Source organism: Mucor mucedo (assembly GCF_025094135.1).
Source record: "Mucor mucedo strain NRRL 3635 chromosome Unknown EV154scaffold_110, whole genome shotgun sequence".
Taxonomy (NCBI): Eukaryota; Fungi; Mucoromycota; class Mucoromycetes; order Mucorales; family Mucoraceae; genus Mucor; species Mucor mucedo.
In genome coordinates this window covers 91,028-116,353 of record NW_026252394.1, presented here as the reverse complement: position 1 = coordinate 116,353, position 25,326 = coordinate 91,028, and the positions used below count along the sequence as shown (strand labels likewise).

The following is a 25,326-nucleotide window of genomic DNA, read 5'->3' as shown; positions in this document are numbered from 1 at the left end:
TTGTTTTTTAATCACAAATTCTAGGTGGTTAATTTGTATAGATTTGGGGATAACTAAACACAACAAGCTATTAAATGATCGTTTAGTATTAGAGCTAAAAGTCTCGACCTTTCCGCTCTTTGTTACGTAAAGATGATGTCTGGGTTGAAAGCATCGGCCATCTCTAATTTTTAGTTCAACAAACAAAATCGCGGTGTTAAATTAGCATATGCCAGTGCTGATTGATGTAACGAATTGGTTCGACACAGTTTTTTTTTATATATAGTTTGATAGCAAACAGCCGCGGCTAGAAAAGTTTGGTTTCAGAACGCCACTTTCTGTCAAAGAGTTGAAAATAACTGTTGCCCGTTTTCTAAAACATCTTTTACGGTTCACTTGCCTGCTATACGTTATGGACTTATATTAAACCCTTGTAGTCTTTCAAAAGAAACTCATTCTTTCCCTTTTAAAGCGAGAAATTAAGGTTTGTACGGATATATCGTTGATAATTACTATATTCATACTGCCATAATAGCTTGTATACTCTGATAAAAAAAAACCTGCATAAACCAAGTAACACAGATGAATGGATCAGTATTTCTTGCAATGGTGTAACATTTTGGGAATAAACAGTAATTGATGAATAATCATGTCATGCCATTTATACACCTGCATATATATTTTTTTGAGAGGGTTGAGATAAGACACAATAAAAAAATTAAAAGGTAATGTCATAATAATGTAAACATACTGAATCCGGATTGAATCTTACAGGAGCAAGAAAAAAAAAGGTTAGTGGGGTCATAATTAACCTTTCTTGGCCAAAAGGAAATGGTAGGACCGAAAACCAACGTATGCCAAATAACGGTGAGGCATTAATACACGTGTGAAAATTGCATGCAGATCTAGACATCCTATAGGTCTTTTTTTTTTTTTTTTTTTTTTTTTTTTTTTTTTTTTTTTTTATGAAAATGTTCGGCATTCAATTTACCATCTATTTTTCTGGAAAAAGCTGTTTTTTTAAAAGAAACAATAGAACAATAAGCTACGTAACCATTTCATCATAGGCTAATAAAAAGATCCACAGGAAAGTTTCCAATATATTTAATTACTTTTATATATAAAACATCCACAATAGGTGATTAAATAAGAGCTTTCTAATTACGTGTAGCGTAACCAGAATGAAAAGAGCGCGCGCGGAGGAGAATGCATTTTATCTCAGCAACCAGTTCTGATCTTCTTGGTAATTCATTCTATAGTAGAAATAGAAGAATGCTGGTTGGGCCACGCGAGTTTGTATGACAAAATCTAAAGAAGAATCAGATCAAAGTAAATTTATTGGTACACTTTTTTTTTGCTACCCGTAGTTATAAATAAACGAATGCTTTCTTTGCTCGCAATAGGTTAACCTTGATGGCGGGGGAGGCGCTAAATAGATCTGCCAGTTATTTAATGTGTCCAAAGCCCTCATCTCACGTACATATAGGTTACTCGAACTTAGAGCCAATGAAATGTGGGGTAATTCGGCACGAGTGAGAATCAAAGAACATGAATGGTTGATTTTAGCGTTTTTTGAAAGCCAGAAAGTACAACTCTATACTTTCTTAGTTTTATAAATCACTACAGTACAGGCATTTATATCTACACATGATAACCATTAAACTTCATTTAAAAATAAAACTGTATTAATGCTACAAGACATAAATAAATTCATATTAAAATGCCCTTTTGTTTGTGTGTGCACTATTTTTATGTAACACGAGGCTTATGCGAGCAGTAACATTTTTACAAATGAGCTTAATAATAAATGGGGGGTTTGAGGGATTTTTAATTTAAAAAGGAAATTGAAGTATTGTTTTTCCTCTCTTAGTTTGTTTTTAATTATGATTCCTTACTGTTAAGTGATGCTTTAGTATATTCCACTTTTATATATTCAGAATACATCTTTGAGAGGACTTTATGCACTTTCTGGAAAGAAAAAGAAATAAATATAATCCATAAGCATGATTTTAGCAGATATCAGTAACTCAGTTAATCGCAAACAAAAGGTATTTTAGCGTTGTCAAGACAACCGAATATTCGCGCTAAAGGCCTTTTACACAACGAGTGATTGGGCCGCTTGTTACAAATCCTCGATTTGCTGAGATAGAATAATTCAAATCCTCATTGATAAACTTTGGTCTGTTCCTCAACTGCTTCCTTTTACTTTGAGTTTATTACTTTCTCAGCTTAACATCTTACATTCTGAATTTTTAACTTCGTACAGATTCCGGCGCTTTCTAATAATGACGATAAGAAACGAGAATAAAAACGTTCTTGTCGGCATAAAAATTATTTCTCCTGTGCAAGTTTTTATAACGTATTAGACTAATCAGCATAAGATTCTGACTATTAAGCATTTACATAAGCATCTTCATATCTTTGACATTACTCATTTCATTTATTTGCACGTATATCAGTAACATAAATAACACGGCATTTACAAGTAACTAATGACATGAATCGAAAAAATAAAGCGGTGTTTTTCTTCAGTCTTTCATACAAGCAGCCTGTTGAACTTTTTTTTCGATTTTTTATAAATACTTTTGAATAGATAAGTTCGATATCATAAGCATCTCTTCAATGTATACCTTTTACATTTACATAAAAGAAAAAAAATCCAAGTCCAATAGATAATTAAAAACGCCCTGTGCGGGGCTAGTGGGCTTTTTTGTTTTTTTTTGACATATGGGGCTGGTGTTTTATTCCCTATTGTCGTACAAGGTTTTCACTACAACAACAACAAAAAACAAAGGCGAATATTAAAGAGAAAAAAGATGTACAGGTGCATAGAATAGTACACAAGTCCTTCTCCTTTGGAAAGTTTACACGGGTAGAATGCTACCAAAAAAAAAGACACGATGACTTGTACCTTTCAATTGATATCCAATCGTTCAGAGCACGTACTCCGATCCCATCGTCCAGTCATAACCGCACGTGTACGCCTCTTTACCTATATATAAAAAAAAGTTCGTTTTTTTATATAAGCCCTTTCTCTTCTTTTTATTTTTACTAATTATACCACAATGAGCAAAGTCAAGGTTGATAGCATCAAGACAGAGCCTAAACCCAAGGCCAACATTGGGCTTCGACCCTATTATGCCGAAACCGACAAAAAATTCGTGCAATACCTATTTTATTCGACTTATTTCAACATGGTACCTAAAGCAGTTCGAGTTCGACTTTCCTCATTTTACATTGCACCCATCTGGATCCTCATTTACGGTGTACTTGTTACCCGTGTACCCAAGCTTGTGGCTAATTTGGGCTGGTCCAGAGAGATCCTTTTCGCTTTACAAGCCCTCATCACACTGGTTGTCTTTGGCGGTGGCTTCATTGCTCTTTTATGGTATACGGATAAATTCGATATCACCCAACGTGTACTCGAAGGTATCGAAAACGATTTAAAGGAACCCGATGCGTATTATCGTGGTGCACCCCCCGACGATATTCGTAAGGGTAATTTCTGGGTCTTGACATTAAATGAAGAGGTAGTGGGCTGTATCGGTTTAGATCAAACCTTGTCACCCGTCCTTGATGCGTCCGTGAAACATGTACCATATGTGCGCGCTTCACAACGTCCTCGTGCAGTGGATTCTACCGAGATTCAGGAAGCCGAATGGAAAAAGACCGCACATTATATGGCCATCGCGGATGATTTGATTCGATTGGTTTTGGTGGGTACCTTGGATATCGTGCGCGATGTAGTGTATAAGGTTAGAGGCATCACACAGGCACAAGTGGATGAGGAAAAGAAGAAGGAAAAGACTCGTGTCTTATTTGAGGCTCATAAGCCCAATGAAGCCAGTGTACGTCGATTAGCCGTCAAATTGGAGTGTCAAAATCATGGTCTTTCCACGGTTCTTTTGAAACGCGTGGCATTTTGGGCTCATGCCAACCAAATCGAATACCTCTATGCTGACACAGATGAACTTCAAACAAAGATGGCAGAGATTTTGGTCAAAAGACATGGTTACACGCATGTCGAGACAAAGAAATTGGGTTACTTTAGATCTAAATCCACTTATAAATTGGACGTCAAGCTTTGGATGAGTAAGGAATTGGAAAGAAGAGCACAAGAAAAGATTGTCGCGGATCAATTAAAGGAAGATGAAGAACTCAAGGAGTATGAGTAAACGTATATATATTATAAATTTCCCCTCCCCCTGGCGGTTGTACTATTATTATTTATCATTAAAACACTTTATATAATTTCACAGAAAAAAAAACGCAATTTTATTTATTTTATAAGCCTTGTCTTTGGATCTTAACAACCTTTACTTGAGTGTATTCATGAAGAGCATATTTACCAAGCTCCTTACCGAAACCAGATTGCTTATAGCCACCAAAGGGAGTAGATTGATCAAAGACATCGAAACAGTTGACCCAGACGGTACCTGCTTGAAGTTCATTGGAGACAGTGACAGCGGTATCCAAATCCTTGGTATAGACACCACCAGCCAAACCATAGATGGAATCATTGGCCATCTCAATTGCCTCCTCCACTGTCTTGAAAGTACTGATAGCCACCACAGGACCAAAGATTTCCTCTTGCATGATACGGAAATTATTCTTACAATGTGTGAAGACGGTAGGTTCAATATAATAACCCTTGTCTCCCCAACGCTTACCGCCATAAGCCAAAACAGCGCCTTCCTCTTGTCCAATCTTGATATAATTCAAAATCTTTTCAAATTGACCTTTACTGATTTGAGGTCCTTGGAAGGTATCTTCGGCGAAAGGATCACCAATCACAATTTTCTTGGCTTCAGCAATAAACAAGGCCATAAACTGATCAAAGACGTCTTCCTGTACAAGAATACGAGAACCGGCGTTACAACTTTGGCCGTGGTTGTTAAAGATACCGCCCGAAGCCCAGACAGCTGCACTAGCAAGATCTGCATCAGCACACACAATTTGTGCGGATTTACCTCCCAACTCAAGTTGAAGTTTCTTGATGTTGCTTTGGGCACTGGATTCCATGATTTTACGTGCGGTTAATGTGGATCCGGTGAAAGCCATCTTGCTAATGTCATGATGTCCCGTAAGGAAAGCACCCGTAGTATGACCATAACCAGTAATGATATTCACAGCACCCTTTTTTATATACATATATTTGGTTAATCTCTCACATTGATCCCACCTTTTATTAAAAGTCACTTACAGCAGGGAAACCAGCTTCCTTGACGAGCTCAGCAAACTTGTACAAGGGTAAAGGAGTAAGTTCCGAAGTCTTCATCACAACTAGAAAAAAAAGTGATAAATATTCCAACCTTTGCAAACGTAAAAAAAAAATGCTTTCTACTTACTTGTGTTACCAGCAGCCAAAGCAGGAGCGAACTTCCAGACGGCCATCATGGTAGGATAGTTCCAAGGAATGACAGCACCGACCACACCCAAAGGTTCATGACGCGTATAACACATCTTATCAAAGGTGGTATCAATGGTCTTACCATGGATTTTATCAGCCCAACCTGCATAGTAACGGAAACAACTGATGGAATCCGTGACATCGACATCACGCGCAATAGTGAAGGCCTTACCGTTATCCAAGGCGTCCAAAGTGGCAATCTCGTCTTTGTCACGTTCCATCAAGTCGGCTAACTTGTTGAGAAGACGACCCTTTTCAGCGGGGGCAAGCTTGCGATAGGTGGAGCGGTAACAGAGTTTGGCAGCTCGGACAGCGGCATCGACATCAGACTCATCGGCAGAATGGACAGCACAGATAACTTCTTCGGTGGCAGGGTTGATGGTCTCAATTAAGGGTCCGTGACCGGGAACAAACTCGTTGTTGATGAAGAGGTGAGTATGAACTGGGTGAAGCGTGTGAGTAGATATACTTTTTGTGTGTTTATCATGTAAATATACCTTTGACTTCTTTTCCGTGAGAAGTACGAACTGTTTGAATATCTTGTTGAGACATGAGTGGTAGCAAAATGAGATAAAAAGATAAAAAGGTATTGCGTGTGATAAGGTTTATTTATGGTGCAATAATTAAGGTTTTTGTTGTCATACCCAAAAAGAAAAAAAAAAACGAGATTTTCTTCCGTCATCGTTTTTACCCTTAATCTTAATAGCTGGTGGGTGTGAGACTTTTTTTATAAAAAAAACTATGTTAGCAATCCAAAGTCACGTAAATTATAGATTTTCAACACTATCGCGGGACGTGAGAAAAAAACAAAATATATTATTGATTTATGCAAATTTCATGAACATGTGAGATTTTTTTTTGGAATCGCGACTGTAAGGTACAAAACAAACAAGAGTTATAATACATGCACAGTCTTTTTATTTTCCATAAACAATAAAAGACCCGTATTGTTTTATTATTAATACAAAACTCGTTTTTAATACGCCAACCCACAAAAAAAAAAGTAGGATGGTTACACGGTTATCGATATCTTTTTAATGTCGAGATAGCCGACTTTGTTGTTTGGCTTGAGCAAGAACACTACTGAGATTGGATACACGTGCAATCATACGTTCCTGTTGATATGAAGAAAGTGAGGAAAGACTGGTAGCAGAAATCATGCTCATGCGTTTCTTATCTCGAGTAGTTGCTGTGCTCATACGTTTACTACTATCCATCATCACACTGGATCGTCCTCCATACGACGTCTTACTCGCTACCGTGGATACACTCAATCGGTTTGTCGCCGAAGACAAACGCGACATTTTGTTTGTGCTTGTTCGATTTGTCGTGACACGCGGACTATTTCAACATAACATAAATATAAACATATAAACCATAAAAAAAAACAAAAACGTAAAAAAGGGACTTACCCGGTGCCGGTGGTATTAGAAACCACGGTAACAGATTCATTGGCTGAAGGCGACCAGAAAGAAAGAGGGCGTAACCCCAACTCACTATCACGAATCCTATCCATGAGTTCTGCTAGTCGATCACTGATGGATAACAAAGAATGAGCATCCTGACCAACCAACGTATCCACCTGAGGCTCTATATAGGCTGAAGCTAATTGTCGCAAACGTTGACCAATCATAGCTTGTTCCTGTTTCAATCCTTCCACTGCATCCTGTAGACTTTCATGCACATGCTGTAATTGCTCCAATTCTCGAATAATCCATTGATGTCTATCCTGACCTTCTTTATTTTCTTCCTGTGCATTGCCTGCTGCTAAATCGCCTAGTAAGCCTACATGACTTGTAGAGGAGGTCTTTTTTCCTTCCCCTGCTGCTGTGGCACATTGAATCGCTTTGGCATCCACGCCCGCAGAGACATCATCCACTACTTCCCATACTTTAATCACTTCTTCTTTACGATGACGTACAATAGTTTCGAGTTCTCGTTTAAGCGCATACACTTGTCTTGCTACTTCTGCTGCATCATCGTAGAGTTGTGTCATATGGTTACGCGTTTCGTCTAGGTCCGTACTGGCTTGGCCTAAAGCTGCTTGGACTTGAACAAGACTATGTCGTGCTTGAGAGATGAGATGCTTGGCCAATACTTTTAGACAGTAAAGACTGGCATCCAAACGGCCGATGTAGCATTGTGCAGCTAATGTGGATGTGCATTGAGCGTTTAATTGTTTGGATTGTAAAGTGGAGAGACCTTCTTCCTCTTCTTCCTCTAAAGAACTACGCTTGATATCTTCCATCATGATGACTTCTGAGACTAAATGAGGGTCTTCTTTCCAGTCTTTTTCGATACGTACACAGGGAGTTTCATCGGTATCGAGACGATCCAACAAACCTTGTAATAAGAGAGGAGGGCGTACCTTTTGGAGTGAGTCTTGCGTGACGAGGAGTTCCTTTTGGATGGTTTCGTATTCCTGCACGAGATGAATACGTTCTTTTTCGAGTGAAGCTTGTTTATCTAATAATTGCTGTGTGATATTCAAGACTTGTTTTAATTCGATATTGATGTCTTGTTTTGTTCGACCTGGAGGTGTGGGATCCATTAATTCCTTTTCCAGAGAGAGACAAAGTTCGTATAACGTTTTTTTGCTCTTGGTGAGTTTCTCCAGGTTATGTATCACATCTTCAATATCCTTTTGAATCTCGTACATGTTGGAATGCAAGATATCAAAAGAGAGTTCGAGTTGGTTTAAAGAGGGCTCGCTCGTGTCTCGAAAGATGAGTTTTGATTTCGTGTCGGTACGGGCTGCTAAGCTGGCAGAACGTGTTAATGAAGAGGCAGGCACTTCCTCCTTGGTTAATAATTCCCTCACTGCCTTCCACCGTCCGTTCACAAGCGACTTGGCATCCTTTAAGGTCTTTTGACGTGACATACCCGATTCTTGCAAGACCTGTACATCGATCTTTCGAACGACTTTTTCGACCACGGTGGCCATATCTTGACACAAGCGATTTCGATCATCCCGCGAATGCAGCACAAAGGGCACGGTTTCCAAAATAGCCAGCGATTGAGAGAGATGAATGACACAGGTACCAACATCGGTGACAGCATGATCCTCTGTCTGAATTCTAGAGGCGGCCTTTCGAAGACGTTCAACTTGCGAGATCAAATCATCCTGGGCTAATTCTAATTGACAAAATCGGCCTTCAATTCGTTCAAAGACATCGAATAGTTTTTCGATTTTATCATGTTGTAACTCGGATAATTCCCAATCGGCTTGATGAATTTGCTCTACGCCTTCCAACTCTTCACGAAAGGCCATCATGACTTTCTCGACGAGCTGATCTGTGGAATCAAACATTTCAACCGCTTCATTCAATTCAAAGCGTAATTGACCAATGGTTTTTTCCAACTGTTGTAGAGTTAAACGATGATCTCCCTCGTGCGAAGCATATTTACCCAAAATGGATTCTGTGATATAAGCCAAGGAAGACTCAATGGAATCGGTAAAAGTGGTCTGATAACTGAAAAAGGCCTTCAAGATCACATCGAAATCGGTGGTGCTGGTGGTCTCCCCGGTCTTTCCTCCTTGTAACTGCTTTTGCTGTTGCAAGATGACTTGTTTTTTACTCTCGGCATGAAAGATAAAGGAGCGTGAAACAGATCGAGTAATAGAAGAACAATTGTATTCGCTGGCTGAATCAAAGGGTCGTATGGTGCCACTGATAGAGGAAATTACGGACTTGGTCTTTGAATGACGTCGTTCTGATTCCAGAGCCATCATCTTGCGCTTCATGTCTTCTGTTTTACATACATCCAACGGAGTTAATTGTTTCTTATTCTTCACATTTAAATCCGCACCACCTTCCATAATCAAGACTTGAATGACTTCCATCACCCCACCAAACTCCGCAGCAAAATGCAGCGGTGTGTTTCCCGTAGGATCGGCTATATTGACAAGTGCACCGAATCGGATCAAGACAGAGGCACACATGGCAATGTGCTGCGCAACAGGGACACCTTGAATGGTGGTGATCGGTTGTTGGATAGGAGGGGTGACTGTGTGATTGTTCTTTTGAATACCCCATGATTTCCCATCCTTGTCCCGTCCGAATCGAGATAGATGGTGTAGAGCGGTGCGTCCATAATAAGTTTGAGCATTGATATCCGCTCCGGCCTGATACAACAAGGTGATGGTATCCAATGAAGGTAAAGGCTTTGTACGCATTGCATGATGAAATGCGGTTAGACCTGTTTTGGGATCGTGATGATTGATTAAAAGGGGTCCGGGAGAAGGCACACCTCCATTGACAGAAGGTGATTTCATCAATAAGGTTTGTAAGGAGAGATGATCATGTATTTTGATGGCATGTAAGAAAGCACTCTGAACAATCTGAACCTGTGCAGTAGCAGCAGGGTCTAAATGATCCAGTTCCTTCAAGGTGTCGAATTGTAAGTGTGAGAGAGAGGATGGATAGTCGGGTAAAGTGGTGATAAAGTGAGATAATTTGGCGTGATTGACACCATCTGAACGTTTAATACGTAATACGGCTTCACATAGTTGAACGATTTCTGGGTTAACTTCAGCGTATTGAATAGCGGACCAGCCATGACTATCAGTGATATCGGGTGAAGCGTGATAATCGAGTAGTATTTTGACAATGGGGACATTTCCATCCCTTGCTGTGTTTGTGTGTTTTATGGATTAGCAAAAGAAAGAAGGGGGTAAAAGGGGGAAGGGGAATAGACGTACCAGCGTACATTAATGCGGTTGCGTTTTTACTGTCGGTGCCATCGACATTGACACGTCCATCGTCTAATAAGAGCTGAATGATGTCTGATTTTCCTAGATAACTGGCCAGGCATAAAGGAGTGATTCCTTTAATTTCATACTGAGGGGAGTCAAGAGTTGCATAATAGAGGTTGGGGTGACAGAGTAAGATGTTCTTCATGATGTCAAAGTGAGAGGGATTTGTCTGCGATATAAAGTACAGGTTGGATGGGTCGATATTGGAAGCGTCCAAGTCCAAGCCGTAGATGGCGCATACGAGCGGTGTTCTGCGTGTGTGTATGTGTGTGTGTGTGTGTGTGTGTGTGTGTGTGTGTGTGTATGGATGAATGATGGATGAGTATAACGTATATGATACTTAGGGGCACACAAACCTTCCTCGGCCGTCCTTGTTATTGATATCTGCGCCGGCGCTTAATAAGAGTCGGACCATATTGGGATGGCCACCCAAGACAGCGATATTTAAAGGTTTGCATTGATACTCTTGATCGGTTTGCAAGTTGTCTGGTTTATTATGGTTGGGGATGACGGGTGAATAGGTGTCTTTAGCGTTCCAAGGAAAAGAACTGTTGACGTCCATCCCTGACTGTAACATGTGTCGTACTTTATCTATATCATCTTTGGCTATTGCCTTTAAAAAGTCCATTCTTAGGGGTCTGCGATATTAGAAAAAAAGAGAGAAAAGAGAGAGAGAGAAACAAAAGAAATAAAATAAAACTATCTCCATTTATTATTATTAGGGAGATGCACGTACATCTAAGAAAAGAAGGGAGGTTAAAATAAGGGGGGATCAAAGCTACACAGGATGACGCTAAAAACAAACAAAAGCTCCTTTCTGACATTGTGGGCATCTGTGTAAGTGTCTGTGCCTGTGTGTATGAGAGAGTGTGTGAGTGAGTGTAAGTGAGAGTGAGAGTGAGAGTGTATGTGAGAGTAATAGTGAGTAAGTGACAAGACGAGTAAGCAAGCTTCCCCACGTGTGTTGTCTTGGAGATGAACAAGATGTTTGACATGTTCATGTTGCCCCTCAATGGAAATAAAGCGTGACTGATGACGTATTTAAGCCCAAACAGATTTTTTTGTGCGTGATCAGTCGACTACTTTTTTTTCCCTTCCTTTTTCTTTTTTTCCTTTTTTTTTTTTTTTTTTTTTTTCTTTTTTATACACACACACACACACATTATTATCTTTTTTACACTAAAAAGGTTTGTTCTTGTTTTACTTTATTGTGTGGTCATCATCTAACGAAGAGTAATAAATATAGATGGCTGAAATTAGAAGAAAACTTGTCATTGTCGGTGATGGTGCTTGTGGTAAAACTTGTTTGTTGATTGTCTTTTCAAAGGGTACCTTCCCAGAGGTGAGTTCTTTCTTTCTCAATCCCCCTTTTCTCTTCCGCAGAAGGAGATGAAAGATGTTATTCTTTCATTAGCAACAAACTGATAATATTTATTATTATTATTTTTCCCCTAGTTTTATGTTCCCACCGTCTTTGAAAATTACGTAGCTGATGTCGAAGTCGATGGAAAACACGTGGAGTTGGCTTTGTGGGATACAGCAGGTAAAGAAAAATTAAAAAAAAAAAAAAAAAAAAAAAATAGCAGTTACTAACGCATACAGCTTAGGCCAAGAGGATTATGATCGTCTCAGACCCTTGTCATACCCTGATTCTCATGTTATCTTGATTTGTTTTGCTGTTGACTCTCCCGATTCCTTGGAGAACGTTCAAGAAAAGGTATGTGGTTCTCCGTCTTTTTGGGGGTGAATCCCCTTATTTATATATATATATATATATATATATATACTAACTGGTGTATATAGTGGATTTCTGAAGTACTTCACTTCTGTCAAGGTTTACCTATTCTTTTAGTAGGCTGCAAAAAGGATTTAAGAAATGATGCTGCAACAATTGAAGAACTTCGAAGAAACTCACAAAAGCCTGTTGGCTTTGAAGAGGTAAAAAAATCAATTTTTATTTTTTATTAGCCCTCATATATAAAATGTATATTTAATTTAATGTATCACAGGGTGCTTCGGTTGCGCAAAGAATTAGTGCTTACAAGTATCTCGAATGTTCTGCCAAGACAGGCGAAGGCGTACGTGAGGTATTCGAGCATGCAACAAGAGCTGCATTAATGGTAACAAAGAAGAAGAAGAAGAGTGGTTGTACTGTCTTGTAAAATAAAAAAATAAATAAACTATTTTTATTCGTCACACTCTTACAACCACTTCTTCCCCTTTTCCTCCCTCCCCTTTCTTCTTCCCTTACCACCTAACAACCCACCACCTAACAACCCCCGTCCCACACACACACACACACACACACACAAACACACACACACCCCTTTTTTTTCTTTTTTTTTTAAACATAAATATATATTCCAACCTCTTTTTTTCCAACTGTGAGAATACACACTGCAAAAAGTATGAGAATACATACGCCTTGTCACTGTGAAAAGACCATTGATTTTCCTGCAGCTTCCTCCTCCCACCCCTCTTTGACTCTTAAAGAACATAGATTCACTGCAAACTGCCTTAAACCATCACAACTCCTGGTAGTGCATAAAAGGCATGGCAGTAATCTCTTCTCTTGCGAAATGCCTATATGTCCCCCCCCCTTTTGCCCCAAAGTACTATCCCCACTGTATTTTAGCTCAAACAAAAACAATCGTTTAAAACTCCGAATGTCTCATACACACATTGGCTTGTGAAGATTCTCAGAGAAGTCTCCTCGATTCAGACTAAAGCTTTGCAAAGCCCTATCTCTCAGACTTGCTCCAACTGGTCATCTTTAGCCTGATGCTTATCTACATACGCACACGCACACTCACACATACACATACAATGAATATCTAAACACTCGAACTCAACACCACAATACTCCTTTGCTGCTATGCTATAGCGATTGAGCTGAGAAAACAAGACAAATAACCTTGGCCGAACAATAAGGACTAGGTTGAACTATTGGGGGTCGCTCAAAGGAAGCTCCTCTCATACAAAGAAATCATCTATGCCCTGTGACCCCATTTTTTTATTCTTTTTTTTTTCTTTCTTTCTATTCTTACCATCTTTTGCATGTCACTGAAGCGAAACTTCGCTTTCTATTCGACTACAACATCTTTTGAACATTATCCCATGGGCTCGAAACAAAGCAGTACGGCAGGCAACCAGCACTCCCCTTCCCAAACCAAACGTAAAAGATCTAATACCCATCATTCCCATCATCACCAAATACCCATCGACACTAAGCCAGAACCCACTGCCACCACCACTATTCATACGCGGCCCACCGTCATTAACGCACCTGCCAATGTCTACATGTAAGCTTCTATTCACTGACTGTGAAACAAACAGAAACTGACCTCTTTCTTCTTTCTGCAGTAGTCCAAAGGTATAAACTACAGCTTATTGCCCCCCATCACAAAAAGACTAATCTTTCTAGAGTAGTTTAATCAACAACAATGTGCCCAACTATTCCAACATTATGCAGATCCTGAATCTCCCACCATGATTACACCCGACGGTACAAGACAGTTCTTTGAGGATTTAGGCATTTCGATTGAAGATGTACGAACAAACGGCACACTTTTCATGCTCAAAATAACTGACACTTCTTTTTTTAATTAGGTCATGATTTTCGCCATTGCGTGGAAAATGCATACAGCCACCATGGGTAACTACCATTTTCTTTCTCTAAATTTTAAACACCCATCTTTTATAACACAAAGAGATTAGGCTACATAACCCAAGAAGAATGGATGACCAGTATGCAAGAGCTAGAGTAATAGAGAGAAATAGAGAGACACACACAAAGAGAGAGAGAGACTCATACTTTCCCTTTAGAACGGACTCATTGGAAAAGTTAAAAGAGAAGCAACCGGAGTTTGAAAACGTGTTTCACGATGCTGAGCAATTTAAAGAAATGTACAAGTATACATTTACCTATGCAAAAAATCGAGATCAAAAATGCATGGAAATGGAGGCAAGTTTCCCTAGTCGGTTATCATAAAATTTGTTGTTTTAACGCTTTATACAATAGACAGCTGCCGTGTTATGGACCATGTTGTTAGGGGAACGCTTTCCAATGGTTCATGAATTTGTAGCTTTTTTGCAGGAAAAGAAACCTGTCAGGGTGATAAATCGAGATCAGTGGCAAAGTTTTTTGGAGTTTGCTGCTAGCGATATTTCCAACTATGACGAGTCTTCTGCCTGTACAGTCTATTTTTATTATATCTTTTTATTCTCTCCACTCACTTTTCTATATCTAGGGCCTGTTTTATTCGACGAGTTTGTTGATTGGAAAAGAGGACACTAAAGTGTTTATAATGAAAAAGTTTTATATACGAAAAAAAAAAGGAATACTATAAATGTGTGTGCGTGTAAAAGAGAAGGGGTAAGAAAAAATAAAAAACAAGCTTTTTTTTTTTTTTGGTTTGGGCAAAAGTATGAGCTTAGTGAGCAGCCTTGTTTTCGAGAGTCAACTTATTAAAGGCTTCAATATCACCTTCACTCAAGAGTTCTTGCTCTCTTGTTTGGTTTTGGGACCGCTTACGAAGAGCGGGAAACAAAAAGTCTTCCTCTTCTTCATCGTCATTGAAAAGACTATTGACTTCCATTCGGATGCGAGGAGAGGCAGGAGCAGACAAGGGCTTGGGGATCTTGATAGGAATATCCGCAATTAAATCTTCTTCGTCATCAATAAAACTATCTGGGTAAGCACGACGGAGAGCTAATTGACGTGCTTTAATGTATTCCAGACCCATGCGCTTCCAATCTAAAAGATCCGATAAACGCTCGGTACGGTTACGTTGATTAATACGTTGACGACGCGTCTTTTGGACAAATTGATACATTTGATCACATAATTGTTGAAGTGATTCTTCCACTGATTTCGTGCGACGATCCGTAATATAAATACCATAATCATCACAGTTCTCAATATTCTCCTCCATGAAACAGCCGAAACCGGAAAGATTCGTCGTGATGGATGGTACTCCCATGACCGTACATTCGGCTGGTGTGTAACCCCAGGGTTCGTAATAAGATGGGAACACGCCTAAATGACATCCACGCACAAACTCTTCATAATCCATACCAATAAGAGGATTGTTGGCATTCAAAAATTCTGGGTGGAACACAATCTTAACTCTATCATCAGAGTTATTAAACATGTTAAGTCGACGTAATTGGTTCAATACAGGATCCTTGTTATCATCCACAATGTTATGCGTCACAATAGGTGGCAGCGTCGTACGCTTTAATGCAAACACTCGTCGCTTCAAAAGCACCTTATCAGCATCAGAGAGGAAACTTGCAGGATTGATGTCCTCAATACGAAGTGCGTTCTCGTAAATCGCTTTACCCACTCGGTCTTGAATCTCACTTACCGTCGCACGTAATTGTCGCGTCACAGCTTGTCCTTTCAATGCTTCTACATTGAATGAATGTGTAGGTGTAGGCATAATCAAGAATGCAACCACAGTCATCTTGGATCCAGAAGACTTGAGACGGGCATTTAAACCTATGTAGGAAAAAAACAAATAAGTTTCAATAGCCGCTGCAAAAAAATAATAAAAAAAACTTACGAGATAGGGATTCGACAAACATATCAACACCTTTATTACGGTATTCATAGCGACCTGCTGTGAAGAGATAAATAGTGTTATCAAGATCAAAGTCATAGTGACCATAGAAATGACCTCGAACAAAATCATTGATTTTCTCTTTAGCCATCGCATGAAGGTTTTGAAACTCATGCATAGCCGAGAATTTCACCACATTTAAACCATTAGGTAAAACACCATCTTTTTCAAAAATAATAAACAAAACGATTAGCCCTACCATATTTAGAATAGCATAAAGTACATACCTGGTTTACGTTTCAGCAGATGCTCAGATTCATAGGCAGTGATATGAGAAACAGTAGTAAAGACATCGGCACAATGAGAAGCAGAACGTTCAATACAATAACGGTGATAAATACCACGTTTACCTGCTTCTTCATCCACATCAAAAGTCGAAAGATTGTTATAGAAGTCTACAGAACCCGCACAAAGATAACGGCCTAAAAGAGTAGCGTGCGTGGTGAAAATAGTGCAGACGTCAAGATGACGCTTCTTGATCAAAGGAATTGCAACACCAGCTAACCATTCGTGGAAATGACAAATAATAGCAGGGTCTCCAGGTTGGTTGTACTACAACGTGAAAAAAAAAAAAACTGTTATTTTTTCTTCCCATTTTTCCCAGTTTATTAATACTCCTCAATCACTACTTTACCTTGGGAGTGAATTCACCTAAAAACCAAGTAACCAAGTAACCAAAGAGAATGGCATCGTTTGTCTCGGTATCAGAGGGAGGAGAAGGAATACCAGCTGAACGCCAAAGATCACCCTTCCATTCATCCAATTTGTGCGTGACACTACCTGTATCGAATAAAAGTACATAGGGAGATCCTTCTACTAACCAGCGACCATAAAGATATTTCACTCCGTGATTAGCCATTGACTCGAGTACTTCTCGCATCTTTGGGTTTTCCGGTTCACATGCTTCGACCTCCATCGGTGCTGACTTGTACGATAATGGACCAATAAGAGTATAACGATCACCAAACTCACGAACAGTGACAGGTACTTTGGTCTTGATCACAGTGTAGATACCACCAACTGTCAATTTTTTTTATAGATAATATTAATAAACGTTTGACGGACTCCCATATACGTAATCTTTTTTTTTTTTTTTCTAAATAATTTACCCTTGTTGGCTACTTCCCAAGCAATCTCAAATAGAAGAGGGTTATAAACATCTCTTTGTACTGTAGCCATTTTCTATAGGATGACAATCAAAAAATAATCAAAAAAAATTATGGAAAAGAAAAAAAAAAAGATCAACAATGCAAAAAACTTGGGTTTATTTTATAGTCCCAAAAAAAAATAAAAATAAAAAAAATAGATTGGTTATGAATGGTCTGGGAAAAAAGCTGGTAAAAGATTTCGTGTGCGCACTGCCTCTAGATTTTTAAAACGGCGCTTCCGTGCTCCCAAACTGGGGAAAGACAAAAAAGGCAATCGTTCCTCTAAAACACGACCCCACTCTTATCTCCATCAGATTTACGCACAATAAAAAAAGATCCACTCATAGTACAAGAAATTTAAAGCCTGGAAATGTGTATATATTTTATTTGATTATTTTATGCACAAAAAGAAAAAAAAAGAAAACATTGTGGAATAAGGTGTGTGTGGGTGTGTGGGTGAGTGTTCGTGTGTGTTGCAAGTTACAGAAAAGTGACAATTAAGCTAAGAATCTACCAACGATATGAAGACCAAAGACAGATGCAATAAAGGTCAAAGACAAGACCAAGACAACAACGGGATCACTACAATTTGATAGAAAAATAAGTAACACGTACACATAGATACACACACCTTCTTCCAAAACTTACACACGGAGTCCAGGAGAATCATCAGAGTAGATACGCATCATGCTAGATGTGCTTCCACCAGGAATACCACCACGAGATGCGTTGTTGTTGGTGTTGGTGCGAGAAGTGACACGCTTTCTGTTATATAAAAAAAAATTAGTGTCATCATCTTCCATCATCATCATCTCTAACTCTTTTTATACTGGTCTTCATAAACAGGGAAAACGTTTGTTACTCTCATCGTAAACATGATATTAAAAAAAATGTTATGATATCAAGTAATTTTTAAAACGCTTTCAATGTCACAAATCCTGTAATCATCTTTTGCTTTCTCCCTCTCTCTAATCATTTTGAATGTTTACCTAATGGTACCCTTGGGAGTTGTTGAATCAGCTTGCTATAAACCACAAATAAAACAGTTAATACTCTGTTCTTTCCGTTGTATCTTAGGGGTTTTTTTCAGTTACCATTTTGTTATATAAAGAATGTGTAAGTTGAAAAAAAAAGAAAAAAAAAAATATACTTGAAGCGCGACGGGATGGATTATATTTTTTTTTATCTGAACCACTAGAATTTACTGTCGTGCAAGTTGTTGTGGTAAATTGATTGGTTACATCCACTTTTTTTTCAAAGTCACGATTTTCTGTTCATATTTTGACACGCCCCCCACCTTTTCCGTTCAGCATGAATTTTTAAGATGAGATTGTATGGTAATAGAATGCTTGAAAGTGAGTAAACCGAAAGATACATTGTTTAAATTCAATGGATTAAACACTACATGACATTTGAAATTGTATTGAATATCCCAATATGAGATCAACTACAAATTTGTTTGGGGGTGTTTCCCTAGTAGTCAAATGTAGTAACATTTTTGCACAAGGTTTAAAAAGCATCAGCTTGTTTCAAGACTGTCACCAAATTATGCAATCCTTAGTTCTGTTAGAGAATCCAAATGTTAGACTATATACTAAAAGTTTATGTTTTTATTGTTGTAACAACAGCAACAGGGGATTGGACATTATACTTAACAAATACATTTGTCGCACCCCCCTCGTCTTTATCTATTAACTGTATTTGTTATGATGGGGAAGCACATTCTAGTTAGAAAAAGTGTAATAACGCGAATTGATCTATTTGTTTTCCATTCAAACGTTTTACAACTACAGGTTGTATTACTCAACGTTTTTATCAATTCCGATCACAAATTTTGATTCAAAAATTATGCTTTTGATGCCTCTGTTGCAATTGCATCTACTATTAAACAGTACAACAAAATAAAAAATTTTTTTTAGAATGTCAGATGATTTATAATAGATATAGTTATGTAGACTAGTAATGAAGTAGTAAAAAGATGATCTTTATTAAATTGAGATTCTGAATAAGTTTTATAATTGATACGGAGTTTCTACTAAAATAAGTGTGACAAGAAGAAACTTACATAAAAAGTACTTGTAAGCCTATTCAAAAACTTCAGGATAAAACAACGTGTCACACTTATTTTAGTAGAAACTCCGTATCAATTATAAAACTTATTCAGAATATCAATTTAATAAAGATCATCTTTTTACTACTTCATTACTAGTCTACATAACTATATCTATTATAAATCTTCTGACAATTGGTAGCACCAGTAAAAATATAATATTGAAATCGATCATTCTGTGCGAATGTCGTCGTCGTCAAGTAGTGATAAAAACATATTCGAGTATCCTACACATATAATTCAAGAAATAATCAAAGAAATCAAACGAAAATTAACAGTAACAGAACAAAAAACATTGGAAGAATTCATTACAACCAGAGGAATTATAATAGATAATAAACATAAACACACTAATTATAGCAAAACAGACAAGCTTACAATATATAAAGGAATTCACACAGTATTAAAACAATTTAAAGATTACAAAATTCAAAATCAAAAACCCATAAACGAGGACATTGAAATGGAGAATACAAATCAACCTCCAAAAACATACGCCGAAGGTGATATTATGCAACTCTTAACGGCTTTATTGCAACAACAACAATTACAGCAACCATCACAGCAATCTGATAATGGGCATGTTAAAATCCCAACACCACCCTTGTATGATGGAACAAGAGATGTGACCAAAATTGATAATTGGTACACATCTGTGGAACATTATTTAAACTTTAACAATTTTGACAAATCCCGATGGGTAACTTACGCCATATCATTACTAACTGATCATGCACGCTTGTGGTACTATAGAGTCAAGAAAACATATGATTTAACAACATGGGAAATGTTTAAAGCCCATATGGATATAGAATTTAAGCCGAAATATACTTTGCAATCGACAAGAGATAGACTCTTTGAACTTAAACAAACATCATCAGTCCAACAATATATCAATGACTTTCAAAATATTTTATTAGAATTGAATATCGCTGAGGATGAAGCAATGGACAAATTTTCGCGTGGTCTTAAGGATCAGGCACGTACACATGTATTATTGAAGGATCCCATCGATCTGGAAAGTATGTACCAATGTGCCCGAACATTTGAATCAGCCATACAATACAACCACTCTGCTCCTATTTCAAATCAGTCAGTTCCACCAACAAATGTTATTTTGGATGACCCCATGGATCTTTCTGTCGCCGCATTAAAGGAGCAAAATAAAATGTTACTCAATCTACTCAGCAGACAAAAATCACCCAATTTCAACAACAAAAACACTAACGCTTCTATTGTATGTTTTTACTGTAACAAAGTGGGACATAAAAAACACGAATGCCGTAATAAAAAATGGGATGAAAATCGTGGTATATTTCAAGCCAAACGATCAACTAATAACTATCGTACACAACAATCTCGTCCTACCATGAATAATTCACATCCAAAACCTAATAATTTTCGCCAACAGCTTAATGCTTTATTGGATGCTTATGACCCTCTTCATAATAATGGAAATAACAATCATAATGCAAAATCTTCTACCGCTGACACTTATCTTGATAATAAAAGTTTAATTGACTTATCTGATTTTGATAGTCAAGATTCTTATTCGTATCCTGTCCTAGCACCTAAAAGCATTGCTGAAACTCATAACTGCCTATCTCTTGACTGGTCCTTCTTAAACAATTTGGATAATGCTTCAAATGGGTTACCGCTATACCATGCCATGGTGGGTGGATCTAATTTTAAAGTTCTCATTGATAGTGGTGCCAGTACAAATTATGTTCATCCCAAATTAATATCACATGCATTAAATATTAACAATGTTGACAACCAAGCAGTTGAAACGGCGGATGGAAAACAGTCTAATATCAACAAGCGAATTACATTTCGTATGTTTCTAGGCGATAAGCATGAACACCAAGAGGTTATATCGGCTTATGTATTTGAATCCAAATTTGACATCATTCTTGGTCGTAAATGGTTGAAAGATACTGCACCATTACCGGATTGGTTTGACGATACATGGGAAATCAAAGGTAAAAACACTAACAAAACAATTAAAATTCATCCTATCAAAATAGCAAATACAAGATCGATAAACACTATAAAAACTATTTCACACAAAGATACTACTAATCCCAATGACACTTTCAATGTTGACTACCTAGCCTCAGCTACGCAAGTGGCTCGATGGTTTAAAAAGGAACAAATAGAAGAATGTTTCGTAGTAAATTTTATAGATGAAGCCACTGGCAATAATGCAACAATCACTCCCATATCACCGATCTCAGCAGCCAATTTGCAATTAGATAAGGAATGGAAAGAAGAATTTGCTAAATTATACCCATACGCTTTTAAGGGTGATGTTACAGAATTACCACCACATAGACATACCAGAGATATTATTGTTACTGATCCACAAAATGCTCCGCCTATTTATCATCAACCATATCGTATGAGTCCACTTGAACTTACTGAATTGAAGAAACAACTAGCTGATTTAGAAAAGAAAGGATTAATTGTACCAACAGCATCCCCTTACGGATTCCCAATTTTATTTGTACGAAAGGCTGGAGCCAAAAATTCTGATGGCACACCAAAATTACGTATGTGTTGTGATTTCAGAAGTATCAACAAAATCACTATCGCACAAAGAATACCGATTCCAAGAATAGATGAATGTCTAGATCAACTACATAATAGTACATGTTTCTCACAAATTGATTTAATTGGCGCATTCAACCAAGTTCGATTGTCTGAATCCGATTCTCTGAAGGCAACTATTTCACATCGTTTCGGTCAACACAGGTTTTTAGTAGCGCCATTTGGATTAAAGAACTCTGGCCCATATTTTCAAGATGTCATCAATAAGGTTCTGAAACCTTTTGTCGATAAATTTGTAATCATATATGTTGATGATCTGTTGATTTATTCCAAAAACGAAATAGAACACAAAGATCACGTTAAACAAGTATTGCAGAAACTTGATGAAGCAAAATTTGTAATCAATATTAAAAAATCACATTTCAACATGAAAGAATTAACATTTTTAGGATACCATATTTCAAAAAATGGCATTTCCCCATCCCAACAAAAAACCGATGCAATTCGTGTCTGGCCTGTCCCCAAAAACGTACAGCAAGTTCGTCAATTTCTTGGCCTTACTCAGTATTATCGTCGATTTATACCAAATTTTGCCCATATCGCTTCACCCCTCACTGATCTAACTGCTGGTACTGGCTATAAAACGCGTTCAATTGTCTGGTCACCACAATGTCAAACTGCTTTTGAATTATTGAAAGATAAATTATCATCGGCTCCATTACTACTGACACCTGATATGAATAAGCCATTCCGCATAGAATGTGATAGTTCCGATTTTGCTGCTGGCGCTGTATTATTACAACAAGATCAAGATGGACAATGGCGACCATTAGCATTTGAAAGTAAGCGTTACAGTAAAGAGGAACGTGTTTATCCAGCTCAAGAACGTGAAATGCTAGCCATTCTAATTGCATTACGAAAATGGCGTTGTTTCATTGATGGAAAATCATACACTGTATTCACTGATCACCTACCCCTCAAATATTATCGTGATCAAAAACATCCTGTACCTAGATTAGTTCGATGGATGTCTGAAATTGAATTATACAATCCTGACATTCAATATAAGGCTGGTAAGGACAATATCATTCCAGATTTACTATCGCGTAGAGATGGTCCTGACTGCATCCCTGCAAATACATCTGTACAACCAAAATATCTTTATAATACTGTTACTACTAATAATTCTAAATCATTAAGCAAAGCCGTCAAATCTATTAAAGACGACCCTATTCAAGATTGGCCACTTTTATTTTTTCGCAATCCGGAGCAATGGCCTCCTTCCTTACATCAAGATTTACTCAAACAACAACCTAAATTTTTAGTAAAGAATCAACACATATACAAATTATCCAAAACTCCCAAAACCGATGAGGTTATCGAACTCAAATTTATTCCTTTTCACCAACGTGCCGATTTGATCGATGATTTTCATGCTGCTTATGGACACCTTAGCCAAATTTCAGTTTATCATCAATTAAAATCCAGAATCTGGTGGCCTGGTATGCAACACGATATTACCGAGTGGTTAAAATTCTGTCCACAATGTCAACTTTCAAGTCGTTCAGAGAAAAATATTCACCATTCACCAATGAAACCTCTCGATGTTCCTCCTGCTTTCTCTCGTTGGCATCTTGATTTTATAGGTGAATTGCCCACAACAAAAAATGGAAACAGATGGATATTAGTAGCTGTGGATTACGCAACCAATTGGCCCATTATCCGAGCTCTCAAAAATGCAACTGGCGATGAAATCGTAAGATTTATCTATGAAGAAATTGTCTTAAAGTTTGGCAACCCTGTAGAAATTTTTTCGGACCGAGGTAAAAACTTTATGTCAAAGGTTCTCAAACAATACATGAACAAAATCAGATCAAAACATACATTCACCAGCGCATATCACCCAAGAAGCAATTCTAAATGTGAACGCCTAAATCAGATTATCAAAAATATGTTAAAAAAATATGTTAACGGTGACGTACATAGTTGGGACGAGTATATTGACACAACTACCTTTGCTTGTCGTATTCGAAAACATACAACAACAGGACACAGTCCATTCTTTCTAGTTTACGGTACACAACCCCGAATTCCAGGCGACTTTCACCGTCCATATATGAATGAAATTACCGAATTTGATGCTAATTTAATCACAGAAGATGCTCTTACACGAATACGCCACCTTCGCGAAGCCCGCTTTGTAGCTGAGGAGAACATGAGGATTCAAGGTATAAAGGATAAAGAAAGATGGGATAATTTGATAAAAGGTAAAGAGGTACAGATTTTCAACAAAAACGACTTTGTTCTACTTCGCAACGAATCCAAAAAGGGACTAGAATACAATTGGATGGGTCCATACCAAATTATCAATTGCAACACTGACTTCAACGTCTATCAAATCAAAGAAATTGAAGGTCAAATATACAGTTCCTGAGTCCACACAGACAGATTAAAGCCTATCAACATTAATAACTCCAACATTTCAGCCAGCTGGTATATTCCTCGTACTGCAAGAGCTCAATAAATATTACAACTTACAAAAAAAAAAAAAAAAAAAAAAAAAAAACATAGATAAAAATATATCTCACACTTATCAACCACAAAGGCAACTCCCTCTTTATCATTTAAACATAATTATCTTATTAATCTTATACTTTGTATTTTTTTTCCAAAATGTCATCATTAGCTTAAATTTACAACATTTTAGGGAGGGGATATTGTCACACTTATTTTAGTAGAAACTCCGTATCAATTATAAAACTTATTCAGAATATCAATTTAATAAAGATCATCTTTTTACTACTTCATTACTAGTCTACATAACTATATCTATTATAAATCTTCTGACAAACGTCTAGACACACCACAAACACCAAAGTATACAAAAAATGATTCCGATCTACCAGAGTCGAACTAGTGACCTAGAGATGACAATATACACTACAGTCTCCCGCTCTACCAACTGAGCTAAGATCGGTATTTGATGATTTTGTAGTTTATTATAAAATATTTATAGGCATGTTATAAAAAAAACTTACGTAATCATCACGTGTTTATCACGTTTTAGACTTTTGATTGGACAACGGGACTAGATGTGAGAATGCAGAAACCTTTTTACAAATATGAATTCCATGGTTGTTTTTTTTTGTTTTGTCCAATTAATTATAAATACATTTCCAGTGGTTAGTTTCGATAGTTTAGGTTTCTATCTATGACAACATCCGGAATAATTTGATTTTAAAAGAAACTGAATTTTTTTTTCTGCAAAATTTTAAATGAAGGCGGAAAAACGTCATGAGGTGCCAAAGAATAAAGGGTAAGGGGAAACCCCTTACATTTCCTAGGGTCTTATAAATTTAAAATGTCACTGCTTGATTTAGTTACTATTGTGTCAGTTGGTCATAAAATATTCGCGGGCGGTCAAGGTAACACTAAAAAGTTATCCAGATTTTCCTGTGAAAACCCGGTTGCATAAACAGTAGCTAGACAATATGAAAGTGATACCGAGATGATACAGCTATTATTGGAGTAATTTACTGTAAACAAGTGTTAAAAGTGGTGCTATTGATAGCTTACAAGTTACGTTCTTGAAAATCGCCTTCCTCAAAATTAGTATCTAGTTGAACGCTTGTTTCCAACGAGAAAATATTCCAATTCAAGTTTACATTATATTTGTAAATCGCTGACGTATGTATTACAAGTTATTGACATGATTTTTCCGAATCATTACTCTTCAATGTAGGAACATT

General features: G+C 37.5%; 9 protein-coding genes and 1 non-coding gene across 10 annotated transcripts; 4 read left to right on the top strand and 6 right to left on the bottom strand.

Annotated features, from left to right (window-relative positions):
• The first annotated feature begins 2,944 nt into the window (after positions 1 to 2,944).
• On the top strand, positions 2,945 to 4,266 carry EV154DRAFT_545367 (uncharacterized protein). Its single transcript, XM_051604651.1, has one exon. It carries the CDS (start codon positions 3,045 to 3,047, stop codon positions 4,152 to 4,154), a length of 1,110 nt encoding a protein of 369 aa, XP_051453732.1. The 5' UTR covers positions 2,945 to 3,044; the 3' UTR covers positions 4,155 to 4,266.
• Positions 4,231 to 6,101, bottom strand: EV154DRAFT_521632 (aldehyde dehydrogenase domain-containing protein). Its single transcript, XM_051602918.1, has 4 exons — positions 5,887 to 6,101; positions 5,328 to 5,831; positions 5,183 to 5,262; positions 4,231 to 5,115 (listed from the first exon to the last, which is right to left on the bottom strand). The coding sequence occupies exons 1-4, from the start codon at positions 5,939 to 5,941 to the stop codon at positions 4,264 to 4,266; spliced, it is 1,491 nt and encodes a 496-aa protein (XP_051453731.1). The 5' UTR covers positions 5,942 to 6,101; the 3' UTR covers positions 4,231 to 4,263.
• A 189-nt stretch (positions 6,102 to 6,290) lies between these two features.
• Positions 6,291 to 11,118, bottom strand: EV154DRAFT_449569 (uncharacterized protein). The gene is made up of 4 exons (XM_051597185.1): positions 10,502 to 11,118; positions 10,092 to 10,396; positions 6,802 to 10,021; positions 6,291 to 6,730 (listed from the first exon to the last, which is right to left on the bottom strand). The coding sequence occupies exons 1-4, from the start codon at positions 10,771 to 10,773 to the stop codon at positions 6,424 to 6,426; spliced, it is 4,104 nt and encodes a 1,367-aa protein (XP_051453730.1). The 5' UTR covers positions 10,774 to 11,118; the 3' UTR covers positions 6,291 to 6,423.
• A 174-nt stretch (positions 11,119 to 11,292) lies between these two features.
• EV154DRAFT_521630 (GTP-binding protein rhoA) lies at positions 11,293 to 12,518 on the top strand. Its single transcript, XM_051602917.1, has 6 exons — positions 11,293 to 11,332; positions 11,392 to 11,487; positions 11,601 to 11,688; positions 11,753 to 11,862; positions 11,949 to 12,083; positions 12,155 to 12,518. Exons 2-6 carry the CDS (start codon positions 11,392 to 11,394, stop codon positions 12,305 to 12,307), a joined length of 582 nt encoding a protein of 193 aa, XP_051453729.1. The 5' UTR covers positions 11,293 to 11,332; the 3' UTR covers positions 12,308 to 12,518.
• Positions 12,519 to 13,205: 687 nt separating this feature from the next.
• EV154DRAFT_554734 (uncharacterized protein) lies at positions 13,206 to 13,993 on the bottom strand (the record flags this gene model as incomplete). The annotated part of the gene is made up of 2 exons (XM_051605221.1): positions 13,634 to 13,993; positions 13,206 to 13,502 (listed from the first exon to the last, which is right to left on the bottom strand). Exons 1-2 carry the CDS (start codon positions 13,718 to 13,720, stop codon positions 13,206 to 13,208), a joined length of 384 nt encoding a protein of 127 aa, XP_051453728.1. The 5' UTR covers positions 13,721 to 13,993.
• Positions 13,994 to 14,049: 56 nt separating this feature from the next.
• Positions 14,050 to 14,442, top strand: EV154DRAFT_539774 (potentiating neddylation domain-containing protein; the record flags this gene model as incomplete). The annotated part of the gene is made up of 3 exons (XM_051604372.1): positions 14,050 to 14,109; positions 14,167 to 14,338; positions 14,396 to 14,442. The coding sequence occupies 3 exons, from the start codon at positions 14,050 to 14,052 to the stop codon at positions 14,440 to 14,442; spliced, it is 279 nt and encodes a 92-aa protein (XP_051453727.1).
• A 68-nt stretch (positions 14,443 to 14,510) lies between these two features.
• EV154DRAFT_23346 (glycogen synthase) lies at positions 14,511 to 17,038 on the bottom strand. The gene is made up of 5 exons (XM_051594511.1): positions 16,879 to 17,038; positions 16,404 to 16,789; positions 15,997 to 16,321; positions 15,713 to 15,931; positions 14,511 to 15,648 (listed from the first exon to the last, which is right to left on the bottom strand). The coding sequence occupies exons 1-5, from the start codon at positions 16,946 to 16,948 to the stop codon at positions 14,579 to 14,581; spliced, it is 2,070 nt and encodes a 689-aa protein (XP_051453726.1). The 5' UTR covers positions 16,949 to 17,038; the 3' UTR covers positions 14,511 to 14,578.
• Positions 17,039 to 17,273: 235 nt separating this feature from the next.
• Positions 17,274 to 18,046, bottom strand: EV154DRAFT_449563 (Sec61beta family-domain-containing protein). The gene is made up of 3 exons (XM_051597184.1): positions 18,012 to 18,046; positions 17,566 to 17,941; positions 17,274 to 17,499 (listed from the first exon to the last, which is right to left on the bottom strand). Exons 2-3 carry the CDS (start codon positions 17,727 to 17,729, stop codon positions 17,415 to 17,417), a joined length of 249 nt encoding a protein of 82 aa, XP_051453725.1. The 5' UTR covers positions 17,730 to 17,941; positions 18,012 to 18,046; the 3' UTR covers positions 17,274 to 17,414.
• A 1,165-nt stretch (positions 18,047 to 19,211) lies between these two features.
• EV154DRAFT_521619 (uncharacterized protein) lies at positions 19,212 to 19,828 on the top strand (the record flags this gene model as incomplete). The annotated part of the gene is made up of 1 exon (XM_051602916.1): positions 19,212 to 19,828. A coding segment is annotated over one exon (617 nt), but the record flags the coding sequence as incomplete, so codon positions are not given.
• Positions 19,829 to 24,470: 4,642 nt separating this feature from the next.
• On the bottom strand, positions 24,471 to 24,554 carry EV154DRAFT_t102. The gene has a single exon. It is a non-coding gene; the product is annotated as a tRNA-Tyr (tRNA).
• Positions 24,555 to 25,326: the final 772 nt, after the last annotated feature.